We start from the raw sequence: 15,321 nt of genomic DNA, 5'->3' as shown, positions 1-15,321 counted from the left end.
ATCTATATAATAAATAAATAAATAAAGGCTTAGCTACTTCATTTCATATAACTATATAAGTACTTGCGTTCCCACTTCCCATTGCCAAAATGTGAAAAGTATTTTACTCCTTAGTCATTCATGGTTGAGGTAAATGTATACTTCGTGATTTCGTATTACACTTGATTTTTATATATAAAATTAAACTCTCAGAATTAAATTTCTTACTCTGTATTATCTTAGATTTTGAATAATTGAATTCTTTACTATTAAGAAATTTGAGATTTAGCAATTTTATCAATTTTTCAAACACAGCATAAAAATTGATATTGTGACATTCACAACATGTTGCACCATGATCGACATTAAACAACTACATCATTGTCATCTCACAAACACATAAATAAATAGATAATTGTGATCATTGTTAATTAAAACTATTACTTCAAATTAATTGAAAGATGAACAAACATGCACTTCACATTCTAAAATGCAGTATACCTAAAAATGTATCAATTATACATTTTAATTAATCGATATTCATTAAAATTAACATTATAGCATATATACAACACATAGAGAGTATATGTATATATAGTTATACACATTTCACTTTGCTTCACTTTTGAGATTATTACCAAATTCAAATTATGCGTAGTGTTAGTTTTTTCACGAATTGACATCTAAACCATAGGCTTTAATAACGTTGAATCTTGAACAAATTCACAATCATTACATAGACTTTTTAAGCTTTATTTCTCCTACCATGCAACAATAGTTTTGCATGGGCTGTTAAATAGCCTAAGTGTGAATACACCATTGACAAGAGGCTGAAAACTATTTGAATTCAAGAAATAATAACCAAGTATAAACCATAAAAGAGACGTGCCTCAAACTTAATTTCAAACACCTATAAATCACCCATAATATATTCATTGAATTTACTCAAAATATTTTGCAAAACTATAGCAACTTCAACACGTGCCATAATCTCAAAGCTCCAAAGTTCAATTTTTAGATTTAGGACCGACCATATCCAGTTTTTAATCTATTTTATTTTATTTTTGAACTTTTTAGGGTTTTAGCTCACCCACTTTGTCCACGTGTCCAAAACCCAATTTCCCTCTTACTCATTTTTTGACAACTATATAAACCAAAGTTTCACAATGAAAATAAGTTCGTCATTTCATATAACAATGGCACCTAATACTAATAAGTTTCATATTTGTTCATATACTAAAACATTATGTTATATTGCATCAATTTTAGTATTTGGATTTTTTGGTTCAGTGACTAGCCAAATTAGGCCTGGTTCAAACTTGGTAGCTAAGGAAAACAAAGCATGGATCTCTGAGAATGGAACTTTTGCATTTGGGTTCACTCCTATGTATACAAATGATCAATTGCAGCTTGGTATTTGGTATAATCAAGTTCCTGGAGAAAGAATTTTGGTTTGGTCTGCTAATAGGTAAGCTCCAATCCACCACATTGTACTATTTTTCGCATGTCCAACTTTTTTTACACACTAGTTGTAAATCATATATCATCTACACATCTGTTTATAACTATCGGCATTGTAGAACTATATGAATTTTGGTCATGACTTTCGAGTAAATTGTATTATCGATATAATCAATAGACTCATACTTGTGTCATTTCTCGTACTAAATATGCTTGATATAAGCTTTAGAAACTTTGTGTTACATTTTATAGTTGTTTTTGTAAAATTTTATGTAGAGGAGGATTACACGATTTTAGGATTGATCTGGATTACTTTCCAATGATACACAAGCGTAACATAAGTCGTATATATGTATACAAATTTTTTTGTATGTATACATAAGTTTAACATAAGTCGTATATATATATGTATACAAATATTTTTATACGAGTAGATCCATGATAAAGAGTTTAAGACTAGCTACTTTCCAATGATTATATATACTTGTATTTGTTTATGTCATTTTTTCTCTGTTCCTCTTAAGTATTAAGTGTTATTGGTCAAAGATTGCACCATTAAACAAATTATTTTTACAGTTTTTCTAGATGAGTTCATAAATTTGATGTATTTTAGCCAAAAGAAAAAGAATTTTGATGAACATACTAACTAGTTAAATAAATTTAGTCAATGAAACATAAATCAAGATTAAAACCTAGATCATTACTTTTTTTTTTTTTTCCTTAGTCATTTTACATCATCCTATTGCAGGGGATGATCATCACATGTACATTTTCCCTACTAATATGTCCTGAAACATCCCAATGATTTCCTTCTAGAGACAATCTCGCCACCAAAAACGCGGTGCTGAGCTTCGACAACACCGGAAACCTCGTCCTCCGTGACGGCCGAGCCACCTTATGGTCATCCAACACTTCAAGGGCAGGAGTTGAAGCAGCTGTAATGTCAGAAAGTGGCAACTTTATCCTGTATGATAAAGTTGAGGAACCTGTGTTTCAGACTTTTTCTTATCCTTCTGATACTTTATTACCTGGTCAACCTTTGAATGTATCAATGGAGCTTACATCTTCTAAGAAGTCACCTTCTCATGGAGGTTACTACACCTTAAAAATGCTCCAACAACCAACTTCTCTTAGCCTAGCATTAAGTTATAACTTACCTGATGCACCTGATGACACACTGTCGAATTATTCGTATTGGGCCGGCCCTGATATATCGAATTCCACGGGTGATGTAGTGGCAATGCTAGATGAGAAGGGGAGTTTTGGGGTGGTGTATGGTCCAGGGTCAGCTAATGGTGCAGTGTACGTGTACAAAAATGACCGCGACAGTGATGGATTATTGTACAATAAGTCGTTGACACCGTCTACACGTGCAACGTCTCTAAGGCGGTTAGTGTTAGAGGTAAACGGGAATTTGAGGTTGTATAGGTGGGATAACGACGTTAATGGGTCACGCCAGTGGGTGTCCGAATGGGCAGCCGTGACTAGCTCGTGTGACATAGCTGGAATATGTGGGAATGGTGTGTGCGTCCTAGATAGGACTAAGGCGAATTCGTCTTGCTCTTGCTTGCCTGGGACTGTAAGGGTAGGGGAGGATGATGATAGGTGTTTTGAGAACTCTACATTGACCGGAAAATGCAATGGGAAACACGAAAACCTTACTAAAGAGTTCAAGATAATCGCGGTCCAACAAACAAACTATCACTTCTCAGAGGAATCTGTGATAGCTAACTATAGTGACATCCCTAAAGTTTCAAAGTGTGGAGATGCTTGCTTAGATAATTGTGAGTGTGTTGCTTCAGTGTATGGGTTGAATGAGGAAAAGCCTTATTGTTGGGTGTTAAGAAGGTTGGATTACGGAGGATTTCAAGACCCGAGTTCAACTCTTTTTGTTAAGGTCTTAGGGAATGAATCGGATTGGGATGGATCGTCGAGAAAAGAAGGTGACTCAAGAGGGGATGATAGAAGTGCTCATGAGAAGGCTTTGGTCATTCCCATTGTATTGAGTATGGGGGTGTTAATAGGGTTGTTATGTCTTTTGTTGTACTATAATGTTCATAGGAAGAGATTATTGACGCGAGCAATGGAGAGCTCGTTGATCTTCTCGGGTGCTCCTATTAGTTTCAGCTACCGAGATTTGCAGCATTGCACTTCTAACTTTTCCCAGCTATTAGGAAGAGGTATGGCTTCAAAACTCTCCTTGATTTGAAGTAACCATAAAAACAGAGGAAAAAACAGAGGACTCTGTTTTCCTCTGTTTTGTATTTTATTAACCATTTCTAATGTTATGATGTTAATGATTGGATTAATGTTATAAAGCATTTTTAAGGTTATGATTTTAACGATCGGATTATGATATTATTTGTGACAGGTGGGTTTGGAACTGTATACAAAGGAAGCCTAGGAGATGGGACTTACATTGCAGTGAAGAAGCTTGACAAAATTTTGCCCCATGGAGAGCGCGAATTTATCACTGAAGTCAATACAATTGGCTCAATGCATCACATGAACTTGGTCCGTCTTTGTGGCTATTGCTCCGAGGGTTCACGCAGGTATATAATATTTTGTGACACGACACGCTTATGTGGTGCTACTTATACTCTTGAGAAGCTCCTCGTTTATGTAGATAGTTATAGGTTTTTAACGTATGTTGAGTATAATTGAAATCAATCCAAAGCCATATTTGAACTCAATTAGTAAGCACGAATTGCTAGCTCTATTTGTATATTGACTTTGATTGAACTTATGTGGTTATATGTAGGTTGTTGGTTTATGAATTCATGAAAAATGGATCATTGGACAAATGGATCTTTGCTCCAAACTATAATCGAGACAAAGTACTCGATTGGCCTACACGTTATAATGTAGCCTTAGGCACGGCTCAAGGGATAGCTTACTTCCACGAACAATGTAGGAACCGAATAATTCATTGTGACATCAAGCCAGAAAACATCTTATTAGATGAAAACTTCTGCCCTAAAGTTTCAGATTTTGGATTAGCTAAACTGATGGGAAGAGAACACTCACATGTTGTTACCATGGTTCGAGGTACACGAGGATACTTGGCTCCTGAATGGATTAGTAATCGCCCCATAACCGTTAAGGCAGATGTTTATAGCTATGGAATGCTATTATTAGAAATTATTGGAGGAAGGAGGAACCTTGACATGTCTTATGATGCAGAAGATTTCTTTTACCCTGGATGGGCTTTTACGGTATGCTATTTAGCACTTCATCTTTATTTCTTTGTTCAATATTTGTTTTTACATAGCTACTCAAAGTCAAGTTTGTAAATAACAATCGCTATTTTCAGGAGATGGTAAATGAACAAGCGATCAAAGTCGTGGATAAGCGACTAGGAGTAGCCGTCGATGAGGAAGAAGTTACAAGGGCTCTCAAGATAGCATTTTGGTGTGTGCAAGATGAAGTATCAGTGAGACCTTCAATGGGAGAAGTTGTAAAAATGTTTGAAGGCACAATGGAAGTCAATATGCCTCCAATGCCACAAAACATTTTGGAGTTGATTGAAGAAGGTTTAGATAATGTATACAAAGCTATGAAAAGAGAAAATGATGATCATACAAGTACTTTTACAATTAACACAAACCCGTCATCTCGTGCTACATGTAGTTATTCCACTGTGTCACCTCGATGATAAAAGCCAATTTTGTTGTATTAATTAATTAAGTCAATTTTAGGATTTTTTAAAGTAACATTGTTCCCATAAAATGTAGTACGGAGTAATTGTTAATTTTTCTACAAAATATTTCTTGTTCAATATTTTTTCTCCCACTATGTCGTTACATTAATGAAAGTATTTTTTTTCAACTCCCTTTAAGAATTTCATCAAAAGAGAAAATGATGATCATATAAGTACCTTTACCATTAACACAAACCCGTCATCTCATGCTACATGTAGTTATTCCACTGTCTCACCTCGTTAATAAATGCCATTTTTTTTTTGTATTAATTCATTTTTAGGAATTTTTTTTAATGTAACATTGTTCCTCTATAAAAATGTAGTAATTGTTGGGTTTTCTACAAAATCTTTCGTCTTTGATATATATATTTTTTTACAGTATGTCTTTACATCAATGAAAGTATTTTAAATTCCAACCAAACTAATCTTTAAAAATATAATAAAATAAGTTTATTGAAATTCACATTTCCAAACCACAAATATAGTTCATCAAATCTGGAAACTCATGAAGAGAGAGTGAGATATAGCTCAAGTGGTTAAAGTCCCAAGAGATCTCGCGATCAATTTTCATCATCCGCCCCTCGTGAGTTACTCTAGAAACACACACCAAAAAAAAAATAAAAATACAGGGGCAATGTATAAATTGCAAAATTCAATTATTTACATTAAGAATTCGTGGCTTTACAGATTTCAGACACCTTCTCTTGCTCTCTCTCTCCTGAATATTTCAACTGCAAGATCAGCTGGATTCAAAGTGCATTCAACTTCATCCATTTTAATCTTAATATATGCTGAAGGTACTATTCTTCCCCAATTTCTTAATTCCCAATTTATAAACCCTAGATCTTCTCTTACGGCAACCTTCAATCTTAATTCCGTGTGAATACTCTCTTAGTTTCCAGTTCAATACATTGTTTAAATTCTGCTGCATCTAGTTTAATTAGGAATTTGAGCGCTGGTTCTTGATTTTGTCATGTTTTGGTTGGATTTTAGGCTCCCATTCGTTATCTGGCGTGCTTATCAATTTCAACAGTGAAGAATTGGATTGAATAAAGTGAAAATTCTGCTTTTTTAGGTTTAATTTTAGGTAAATTTTATTTGGTATACTGAAGAGCAAATTCTGGGATAAGATGAGTTCTATAAGTGAATCAAAGTCACCCCATAAAATGTAGATAGTCTTACCCTAGAATTTTGCTCTGGAACGAAGTTACCGAAGCTTTATCTAGAAAAGTATTGATCATAAGTACTTCTGATTAAGGAATCTGAGTCTTTTGTTGTATTTAGGGTTTCTTTTTTCAAGTTGGGATTCTGCACATTGAGTCTTCAACACCCCATCCTACCCAAAATGGATATTGATATATTGGGTATGATTTACGGCATCGTGTACGAAAAAAGTATTGAACGTTTGATTTAATGAAATAGAATGATAATAATTTTGACTGCTGTGAAGAATTTTCGAGTGTCCTAGTGTTTGATTGTATGTAAAAATCCAAGGGAGGGATGTGTTTAGCTTGGAATTGATGAGGAGCTGGAGTAATTGAGAATGGCAGTGGTCACCTGGGACAAGTGATATTGTGTTCTTTCTTTCAGAAAAGCCAAATTGGTTGTCATACCAGAACAAGCCTTCTCTTTTATGAATACCAATATTTTGTAACTTGTAGCCTTTTGTGTTTCTTGAACATCTTTGTGACCTGAGTTACCCGCTATCAAGTGTCTACTTCCAAGTTCACATTCAAGTGACTTTTGGAGGTAAAGTATTGATGCATTTTGTCCTCTGATATGAATATATGTTTTAATTCTTTAAAAGTGATAATTTTATTTGGAATCATACTGCCATTTTCTTATGTGCAGTGAGCTGATTGTAATTTACTTTTTGTGTATGTATTTTAGGAGAAGATGGAAAATATGCGTTATGCTGAGGAGCTAGTAAGAGAATTTCTTGTATTCAGAGGTTTCACTAGTACACTACAAGCTTTTGAGATGGAACTAAATATGGATGTTGGGAAAGGTTTTCAAGTGGACAAGATACTTGACTTGATTTTCTCAAAATATATACCTAAGTTTGAGCCTGAGAAATTGGTTGGCCTCCTTAGTTTCTTTAAGCAGTGTATTTCTTCCTCCGAGACAGTGTTTTATGCTACACTGTCCAAACTGGAGGCCTCTATTCTCCGCTATTATATAGTACATGCTGTTCGTTCAGGAAGGAATGACAAGGTCAAGGAGTTTTTTGATATGCTGGGTGATGACTTGCAGCAAAAAGGAGACGACTGGACTCCATGGTTTGGTGTGTTATCTTTTTTCATTAAGTTATTCTTAACCAACCTTTTTTTTTTCCAGATATTACCTTGTTCGAATACTGTCTGACCTTTGCTTCATATGCAGCTATGCCCTACCTAAAGAATCCTGCTTTAGATCCTCAGTTTCGCATTTATTTCTCAAAGGAGTGGTTGGATGCTTTGCATCTTTCACTAAGGAATTTTCTGAGCCAGATGTTTAGTGGAACTCATATCCTATGTTTTTTTTCCTATCATTTCATGACTAATACTGTCTTGTTAATATGGAAGTGACTAATACTGATGTTAGCTTGATGACTTGTGACTACTGCCTCATTGCCCTGCTCTTACATACAATTTGGCTCGGCTTTGAAACTGTTATTGCTGAGGTATTTGACATGTGGTTGAAACTCGACTCAATGTGAACATTCAGAAAATGAACACACTAAATACACCCCTGTGTCAATTAACTTTTATCCTGGGAACGATCCCTGTTACCTTTTTGTTGACTTCTGGTGCTCTAGATATGTTTATTTTTTTAAAAAAATAACAAAAAATTGAAAGAAGATATTTGAATTTTTTTTTAACAATGGTCTCAGCAAGTGTATATCATGGAACTGAATATTATGAATCGAGAAGCTCTGCTCTCTGCCCTCGGCTTGGATTGTTTTTTTTTTTATTTTTTTTTATTTTTAAATGAAGAACTCTTATCAATATGTGTGTTCTTTTAATTACCAATTAAACTATACTTTAGTGACATAAAGTAGTATACTTGGTGTTTCCTTGACCTCTTCACGCATTCCTGCTTTAATGAAGATAAGCACTGAGAAGAGCACTATCAACCGTCTCAGAAAAGACATTAAGCAGCTAAATTTGAAGTTATCACAACTTCAGGCTGTCCTGGAAGAAAGGGAGGCTCAACTACATCAGCTTAGATGGTAGTCTATTGCATTATTGCTGTTTTTATACAATTATTATATTTATACCCAATACCTCCAAAACGGAAGCTGTTCCTTAGATTCAAGTTGCTGCTTGTTTGTTGTTTGTTTGTACACTAGGAATTGTAGCTTTCTAGTTTCCTTATATGTTATTAAGTTGTAGCTGAAGTATGGAGTTAGAGTTCATAAATTACAAAAGGATAAAGTCAGTTCAACCACAGTGAAATTGGCATTCATCTTTATCTGGATATCTGAGTATTGAACAGGAATACTTTGAAATGAATGGTCAAGTGATGTAGACAACATTTTTTGCCTCACTATACTCCTACTACAATAGAATTGTTAGGAGATGATGATCTCAACTCCCTTGTTGTGTAGCTTATGGGCTCTTTCCATAGGTGTTTGTCTCCCTCCCAACACTAAAAAAAGAGAAAAAAAAATTCTTGACTTTGTTGTTTTTCTCGCACAGTGGTACTGTGTTAATGGGACAAGAAGATAACTCTGTGAAAAGTGCTTCTGTGGTTTCTGAAGAGGCAAGTCTATCCACTACATCTAAAAGTGAGCTTGAAACTGGATTCCAGAGCCATGAAGTGGTTGGATGTTCGGATTTGTCCAACACGACTGCCTACAATGCTGATCATGCCCCAAGTTCTTCTGGAAATCCACCAGTTAGCAGTGATCATAATGGAATCCGTGTTTCCAAATATGGATTATATAGTGGTAATATTATCTTATCTTTGATACCTGATTATATATTCATTGGATTTACATATTGTGCAAAACAATTTTTTTTTTTTTTTTGAATGTAAAAGTAAACTAATGAGTTGACCTATAGCAGAATTCTTATTGGAAATTCCTAAAACCCGGTAACACATGGAATTTGGAAAAAAAAAAATAATGTTATTTCTATGGTTGAGCTTATGAGCTCTATATTTTTGTAACAGGAAACTAACTACACAGCAAGCCAATTTAGTTGAGCATTTGATCCTTATATGAAATTGTGAATCGAATAAGGCTTAAAAGTGGCATTTGATTTTTTATTTTTTATTTTTTATTTTTTATGCATTACTTCCCTCCTTTTTACTTTCATCATTTGGATTATCATGCTTATCTATGCATAACTTTGACCGTGAATATATTTGATCATATTTTAGTAAAATTATAAAAAGTTGATATTTTGAAATTATATATTGAGACAAGTTTGAAAAGATCTCATATGACTATAATCTTCCTTATGTATATGTCACAAAATATAGTTAAAAGACAATGTGTTAATAATTTTAAAGTCCTCCCTCCAAAAAAAAAAAAAAAAAAAAAATTCAAATCTAATATATAATTTCAGAGTCGTTTTCATGACAAGCCTCCAAATCCCCAATCCTCAAATCTCATGCATTTGAGTTTATTTTTTTATTTTTTTATTTTTTTTTTATTAAAGTAAAAAATAACTACTTATCCCACAACTAATTTTTTTTAATCATCCAAAAAAAAAAAAAACTACCCATCCAATACCTTCTTTCTGTTTTTCTTTTTGTTTTTTTTCAAGGAACTACTACTAACATTTAACTTTTTTTCTTATTTTATTTTTATTTTTATTTTTATTTTTTTTGGATACGTAGTATAATATATGACAAGCATTAGCACGAGTATACAGTTCATTCATCAACTATTCACTATAGCACTCAAAACCCCCAACATTTCACCTTTTTTAAACAATATGTACCAACATTTCACTTTGTTTTATGAGTTTTTTTTGATACATAGTATAATATATGTCATGCATTAGCATGAATATATAGTTCTTTTATCAATAATTCACTAAAGTACTCTAAATCCCCAACCCTTCAATTATATGCAATTTTTTTAGGGACTACCCTCTAAATAATTTTTACTACTCTGATCATCAAAAAAAAAAAAAAATGTCCAACACGTTTTTGCGCAACTGACCTCACCGAATAACTATTTGCAACAGATTAAAGTATATAACTCCTAGACCAAGACACTAACCCATATGAAACTAACTGAGTAACCCCTATAACACTAAACGAGTAACCTCTATAACTTTGACAAAGTAAACCCCATAATAGCTAGCTACATTGCGTGGCCACCGACATAAAAGAGTAAGACCCTGTTTCTTGAGCTTCTAAGCAAAGCAGGGAAAATTATATGCAGAGCAGGTGTCAGAATGACAAAACAAGTGGCAGCACATTATTAATACGATTATTAATACTCACTAGCGCAAAGTTGAGCAGGGTTCAACAGAGTCGACTAGTCCAAAACCAACCATTACAGCCCAAGTATAAGTTACAACATCAAGATCAACTTTCCATATTTTAAATATATTTTTTTTATATATATCCCGTGCATTTTGCACGGGTACACTCTAGTGTTGCAAGTATTAAAGAACGGTGGAAGAATCCTTTTGCATTTGATATTTGGGCCCACACTGTCCCAAGATTAAGATAAAATAATATTCACTGCATAGAGGAATGATTGGCTTACTCATCTAAGTGCATAATAAATTATTAGTTATGAACTATGGAGTCCTGGTGACTATGAAATTGGAGAGAAAGAGAAGTACTAAGTATTAAATTTTTACTACTGCCCTCAAGTAAGAATCTCAGTGAGGAGAGTAGGGAAAAAAGGTCCATTATTTTCTTCCCAAAAAGCAGTGACTTCAAGGCTCTTGATCTTATAGGTAGTTAGTAATATTTGTGTTTGCACCTTTTGGTTTTGTTTTCTGCTTTTATGATTGCTTCCGGATAAACTAGTAGGAGTATGACTTCTAGTTTTTTGAATGGGTAGTAGAGCTTGATGTATTAGTTTCTTCCTCCACCCCCTCCTCCCTAAGCAGGGTTTGTCATATAAATTATATAAGTTTTGATCCCATGTCAAGGATCCTGATACCAATTGCTCCTTGGGTTTTTAAAAAGGGAAAAAATAGCTATCTAGTTAAGGAGTAACGAGATTGTAGATGTTGCCAACTGAGCATCAGTTGCTGACTTTCTGATTTTGTGACATGAAAAAATGCCTTTGTTATTAATCATGTATATTGCATGACTTGCATGTGCTTTTAGGCTATCTAAAGATTTTTCTTTCTCAATTACGTCTTGTTGATTGTGTTATGACAGAAAAGTCGGCTGTGGTCCTAGGTGAGGAAGAATTTTCAGAAGTAAAAGTGCAGTTTCAGGTAGAGCTTCATGTTTAAGTTATTTTTGGGAAATTTGCTATATGATGCACCAACTTTCACATGTCAGCAAACACTGGCACCTACTTCATCAGCTCCAATGAATATTAAGTTTAGTCATGAACTCATGATAATGCAGATAATCAACTATATGTTACTCTTCACTTTTTCGGAGGATGAAGATGCCATCTAACTTTGTTTTTTATTATCTTAATTTCATCATTGTTCTCTTAGCTCATATAAAATTCTGATGGCATTTGTTATAAGGAAACATTTCTGGGGCATACAAGTCCCATAAGTAGGTCCCGCTTTTCAGCATCTGGGGATAATATTGCAAGTGCTTCTACAGATGGGACAGTCAGGTATCTACTGTAGCTGTTCACGTTTAATGTTGAGCTCTTTCTTGCTTTTTGAAGAGAAGGGTGATAATTTTAAATGCATAATGCCAATTTCACTTAATTGTCTGAGCAGAGGTATTTTAAATTGTTTTCAATCTTTTAATGTGGGCTTGCAATATAAAGTTTAATAAGCTGCCTAATGATGTCTGGCTAATTACATGCTTACGTCATTGTATTATTTGGATGGAGCACCCTTCTTTCTTTGAAAGGGGAATTTTTATTTTAATTCATGGGAGCAAGATATGTATGGAGATGGGAGAGTATTTACTTGTATATTTATTTATTTATTTGTTGTTCCTTTAAATAGAATTAAGGACCATGGTACTTTGGTAGTCACCTTCTTTAAAAGAACAGAGATTGGAGGGGCTTAATATTATATCTTTAATGGGGAATCAGTGAAATTTAATCAATTGTTTTATTATTCTGCTCTCTATGATTCCTGAAGTGGAATACTGACGTTAGGTTTGGTGTGTTGGTGATAAAGGATTTGGACGTATGACTCATCCACGCCAGGATCTAGAAACGCCACCATATATTGTGGAGCGGAAATTCTGTCTCTTGACTGGGATTGTAAGTCTGATCGCTTGGTATGCTGCTTCTCTTCTATCCCTTTTAGGGGTGTGTGGGTGTACATTGCATTACTTTTCTCTAATCGACATTCAATGAAAAGTTTGCTTTCTTCAATTGATATTACCCTTTAATTATATCTCTTTTTGGCTTGACAAAAGCTTCTGATAGGCACTGCTGAGGGAGGCATCAAGGCATGGAATGTGGATGCAAAAAGAGTCGTTTGTGATCTCAGCACTGGTCAAACATTTCGAAGGTTGTTTCTGGACTAAGAACTTTTTTAAGTCCTTGTTGATTCATTGTGCTGATTGCTGTGCCTACATAACAGGGTACTAGATATAAAATGCAGCCCTTTGGAACCCATTTTTGTTTCTGCAGCTGCATCTGAAGGGTATACATCTGCTTTTATTTTTTCCTATTCATTTTTAGTACAATGATCCTTATTTGATTTTTTGTTCATCTTTCATTCTAGTTCATTTATGTTCCTTGAAAAGGAGGACAGCTTCTCGTTATAAAACTTTTACTCAGTCAAACTAAGGCATATTGTTCTTTTAGTTTTTGAAAATCGAGGATAGCTATTAAATATGAGCATTATTTTCTTATTTATTTGTCCAAACTCTTTATGGCCGAAAGAATCTAGATTCGGGAATCATAGATTGGTTGTGCTTCTCTATGTTTCTGAACTTTCTGTTCATTTATTATAACTCGAGGGTGACATGCAATAGTCATTTGTTATTTTCTTTTTCATGAATAGGGATGAAACAACACATGCTAACACCATGGGATATGCTTCACTAACTGTTTGGAACATGAAGACGTGGAAGCCTGTGGTATGTTGTTGTTTTCCAAATATTATTATTTTAATAATAAAGATCGATCTTTTGATGACATTTTACTCTGTGAAGACAGTCCTTCCGCTTGGTGAAGAGCCCCCAGCGATAACCTCTATGTGCTTCAATCACAATGGAAAGATTTTAGCTGCTGCTGCTGTTGATGGGATGATTCACATGTTTGGTATCCTTACACGTTTGCATGTCTCCTTTGGTGTGGTGATATATGTATATTTTGTTGGTTGCTCTGCATTACATATCAAAGTGAGAGTATCTGGATACTTAGTTTGTAGGATCATATCCTGCCAAGCCCTGCATTATCCATCCCATGGAGATTCAAAATTCTACATCGTGGACCTCTTATCTGTTCTCAAAGTAGAGAGATTGTTTTAATAGCCTTTTTTTTATTACCCCATTATAAAAATTCCAGATGCATGATTATGCTACTCAGGTTCTTGAATGCATGGAAATGTATTGATATTAATTTCAGGCGATACTCATATCTGTAGCCAGACATCTGAGTATTCTGAGTCCTTGACTAACATAAGACATGTCTGCGGGTCTGCAAATTACTGGATGGCCAGCTCACGATTGTTCCATCAGCTCCATTCTTTTCGGACATGATGAGACAAGTATATTTACTTTGGGATCGGATGGAAAAGTAAGTAGTTTAATCTTTTGTGCAACTTCAGCAATAATTTGGACTGTTGCTGAAAAGGAATCGGATATTTTATGGGTTCAGGTATTTGAATGGAGCTTACAAAATCAAGGTCGAGTTGTCTGGTCAGCAGATTGCAGCAGGTATTAGCATTCCTGTATAAAAAATATTGATGCCACGTGAATTTTTACACCATTTTGGCTAGTTGCATGTATCATTTTGTGTATAGATGCCTTTTTTGACGCAATGACCTATGGCAAGGTGTTTATCATATGACTTCTTCATTCTTTGCTTTTCTTGCCGTGTGCTGCATCATTATAGAACCGGCCTGGATCAGGTTAAGCTGTAGAGGTACCTAATGTATCAATGTTACCTAACATTGTTAAATTAATTTTGCAAATAGACTAGATACTTCAGATTACTACAGCTCCCACTCATGGTGAGGTGGATTTTTGTTCCTTGTCTTAATGTCTTTGCTAATCTGAAACTTGTTTTTTAACTGTTGTTGTATGGATCTTCTTGCCAACTGTATATTTGACTTGTACTATGTGTTGTTATGAAGTACTTGTCTTAAAAATATATATATATATATATAGACATCAAGAGATGCTGAAAATGAATAATTAGAATCACAAGTTTTCTCATTCTGTAGGTTCTGCAATCCTGATACCTCGAAACACTGCCGTCATGAAATGGCGCTGGACTGTACTGGAAAGAGACTGCTAGTGACCTCTGATTTAGTACGATCACCCATGTATCAGGTACAGTTCACCTCTGTTGCTGAACTAATATATCAATCTAGTACGTCTATTTCCATAATAAATTCATCAATGTCACTGGCCTAAATTTTTTTCCTTAACTAAGAATGCAAAATCTTTTTTTGATTCTAGACCACATATTACTAAAGAAGTAAAGATGATACTGGGCTGGCATTTTTTTCCTTTACATCTTATAGTTTGTTTTCTGTTTTCTAGGTTGGAAGTCTTGCAAACGGATCAAAAACTCTACCACACAGTGCTGCTGTGACAACTGTCGATTGGCATCCGACCCTACCTATATATCTTACTGGTTCTGGTGATAATTCAGTTCGTGTTACATCCATTTTGTAAGAAATCATATTTATGCCTAATTGGGCAATAGTACAGGTTCTTATCTGTTCTCTAGTTACAGCCTAAAAGGTATGGAATTTGGCTTGGAAAATCTTATTTTTCTTGTTATAACTAGATGCATGTTTGTAGGAACCTTTTTTTTTTCTTTACTCCACAAAGATGAATTTCCAGAACTTTTAGTGTACTGTTTTTAAATCTTGAAATCATTCAAGTAGTAAAATTAG

The 15,321-nt window shown here is 34.4% G+C and overlaps 2 protein-coding genes across 4 annotated transcripts; both read left to right on the top strand.

The window, feature by feature from the left end:
- The first annotated feature begins 1,012 nt into the window (after positions 1 to 1,012).
- Positions 1,013 to 5,231, top strand: LOC110729545 (G-type lectin S-receptor-like serine/threonine-protein kinase At5g24080). Its single transcript, XM_021909277.1, has 5 exons — positions 1,013 to 1,447; positions 2,257 to 3,620; positions 3,812 to 3,992; positions 4,202 to 4,655; positions 4,754 to 5,231. The coding sequence occupies exons 1-5, from the start codon at positions 1,146 to 1,148 to the stop codon at positions 5,093 to 5,095; spliced, it is 2,643 nt and encodes an 880-aa protein (XP_021764969.1). The 5' UTR covers positions 1,013 to 1,145; the 3' UTR covers positions 5,096 to 5,231.
- A 344-nt stretch (positions 5,232 to 5,575) lies between these two features.
- LOC110729546 (WD repeat-containing protein 91 homolog) lies at positions 5,576 to 15,270 on the top strand. 3 transcript variants are annotated; one of them, XM_021909280.1, is made up of 16 exons: positions 5,576 to 5,937; positions 7,031 to 7,424; positions 7,523 to 7,645; positions 8,210 to 8,351; positions 8,821 to 9,071; positions 11,480 to 11,538; positions 11,803 to 11,897; positions 12,418 to 12,503; positions 12,672 to 12,756; positions 12,829 to 12,891; positions 13,255 to 13,330; positions 13,406 to 13,514; positions 13,879 to 13,991; positions 14,073 to 14,131; positions 14,641 to 14,749; positions 14,963 to 15,270. In XM_021909280.1, the coding sequence occupies exons 1-16, from the start codon at positions 5,929 to 5,931 to the stop codon at positions 15,095 to 15,097; spliced, it is 1,908 nt and encodes a 635-aa protein (XP_021764972.1). In that variant the 5' UTR covers positions 5,576 to 5,928; the 3' UTR covers positions 15,098 to 15,270. The 3 variants fall into 3 exon arrangements, with proteins under 3 accessions (XP_021764972.1, XP_021764970.1, XP_021764971.1); XM_021909278.1 differs by having other exon boundaries at positions 5,577 to 5,937; positions 12,418 to 12,520; positions 12,662 to 12,756; XM_021909279.1 differs by lacking the exon at positions 5,576 to 5,937 and adding an exon at positions 5,954 to 6,889 and having other exon boundaries at positions 12,418 to 12,520; positions 12,662 to 12,756.
- The last annotated feature ends 51 nt before the right edge of the window (positions 15,271 to 15,321 follow it).

The sequence above is a fragment of the Chenopodium quinoa genome, unplaced genomic scaffold (assembly GCF_001683475.1).
Source record: "Chenopodium quinoa cultivar QQ74 unplaced genomic scaffold, ASM168347v1, whole genome shotgun sequence".
Lineage (NCBI taxonomy): Eukaryota > Viridiplantae > Streptophyta > Magnoliopsida > Caryophyllales > Amaranthaceae > Chenopodium > Chenopodium quinoa.
The sequence above is the reverse complement of the archived record's forward strand: the minus strand, read 5'-3'. Positions and strand labels throughout refer to the sequence as shown.

Excerpts from the sequence above, each read along its gene's own strand:
- LOC110729546 (XM_021909278.1), top strand. Across the intron at positions 12,757-12,828 it reads ACTGGTCAAACATTTCGAAG|GGTACTAGATATAAAATGCA; the intron begins GTTGTTTCTGGA and ends CCTACATAACAG. Across the intron at positions 14,132-14,640 it reads TGGTCAGCAGATTGCAGCAG|GTTCTGCAATCCTGATACCT; the intron begins GTATTAGCATTC and ends CTCATTCTGTAG.
- LOC110729545 (XM_021909277.1), top strand. The coding sequence starts at position 1,146 with ATGAAAATAAGTTCGTCATTTCATATAACAATGGCACCTAATACTAAT. Across the intron at positions 3,993-4,201 it reads TGCTCCGAGGGTTCACGCAG|GTTGTTGGTTTATGAATTCA; the intron begins GTATATAATATT and ends GGTTATATGTAG. Across the intron at positions 4,656-4,753 it reads ACCCTGGATGGGCTTTTACG|GAGATGGTAAATGAACAAGC; the intron begins GTATGCTATTTA and ends CGCTATTTTCAG.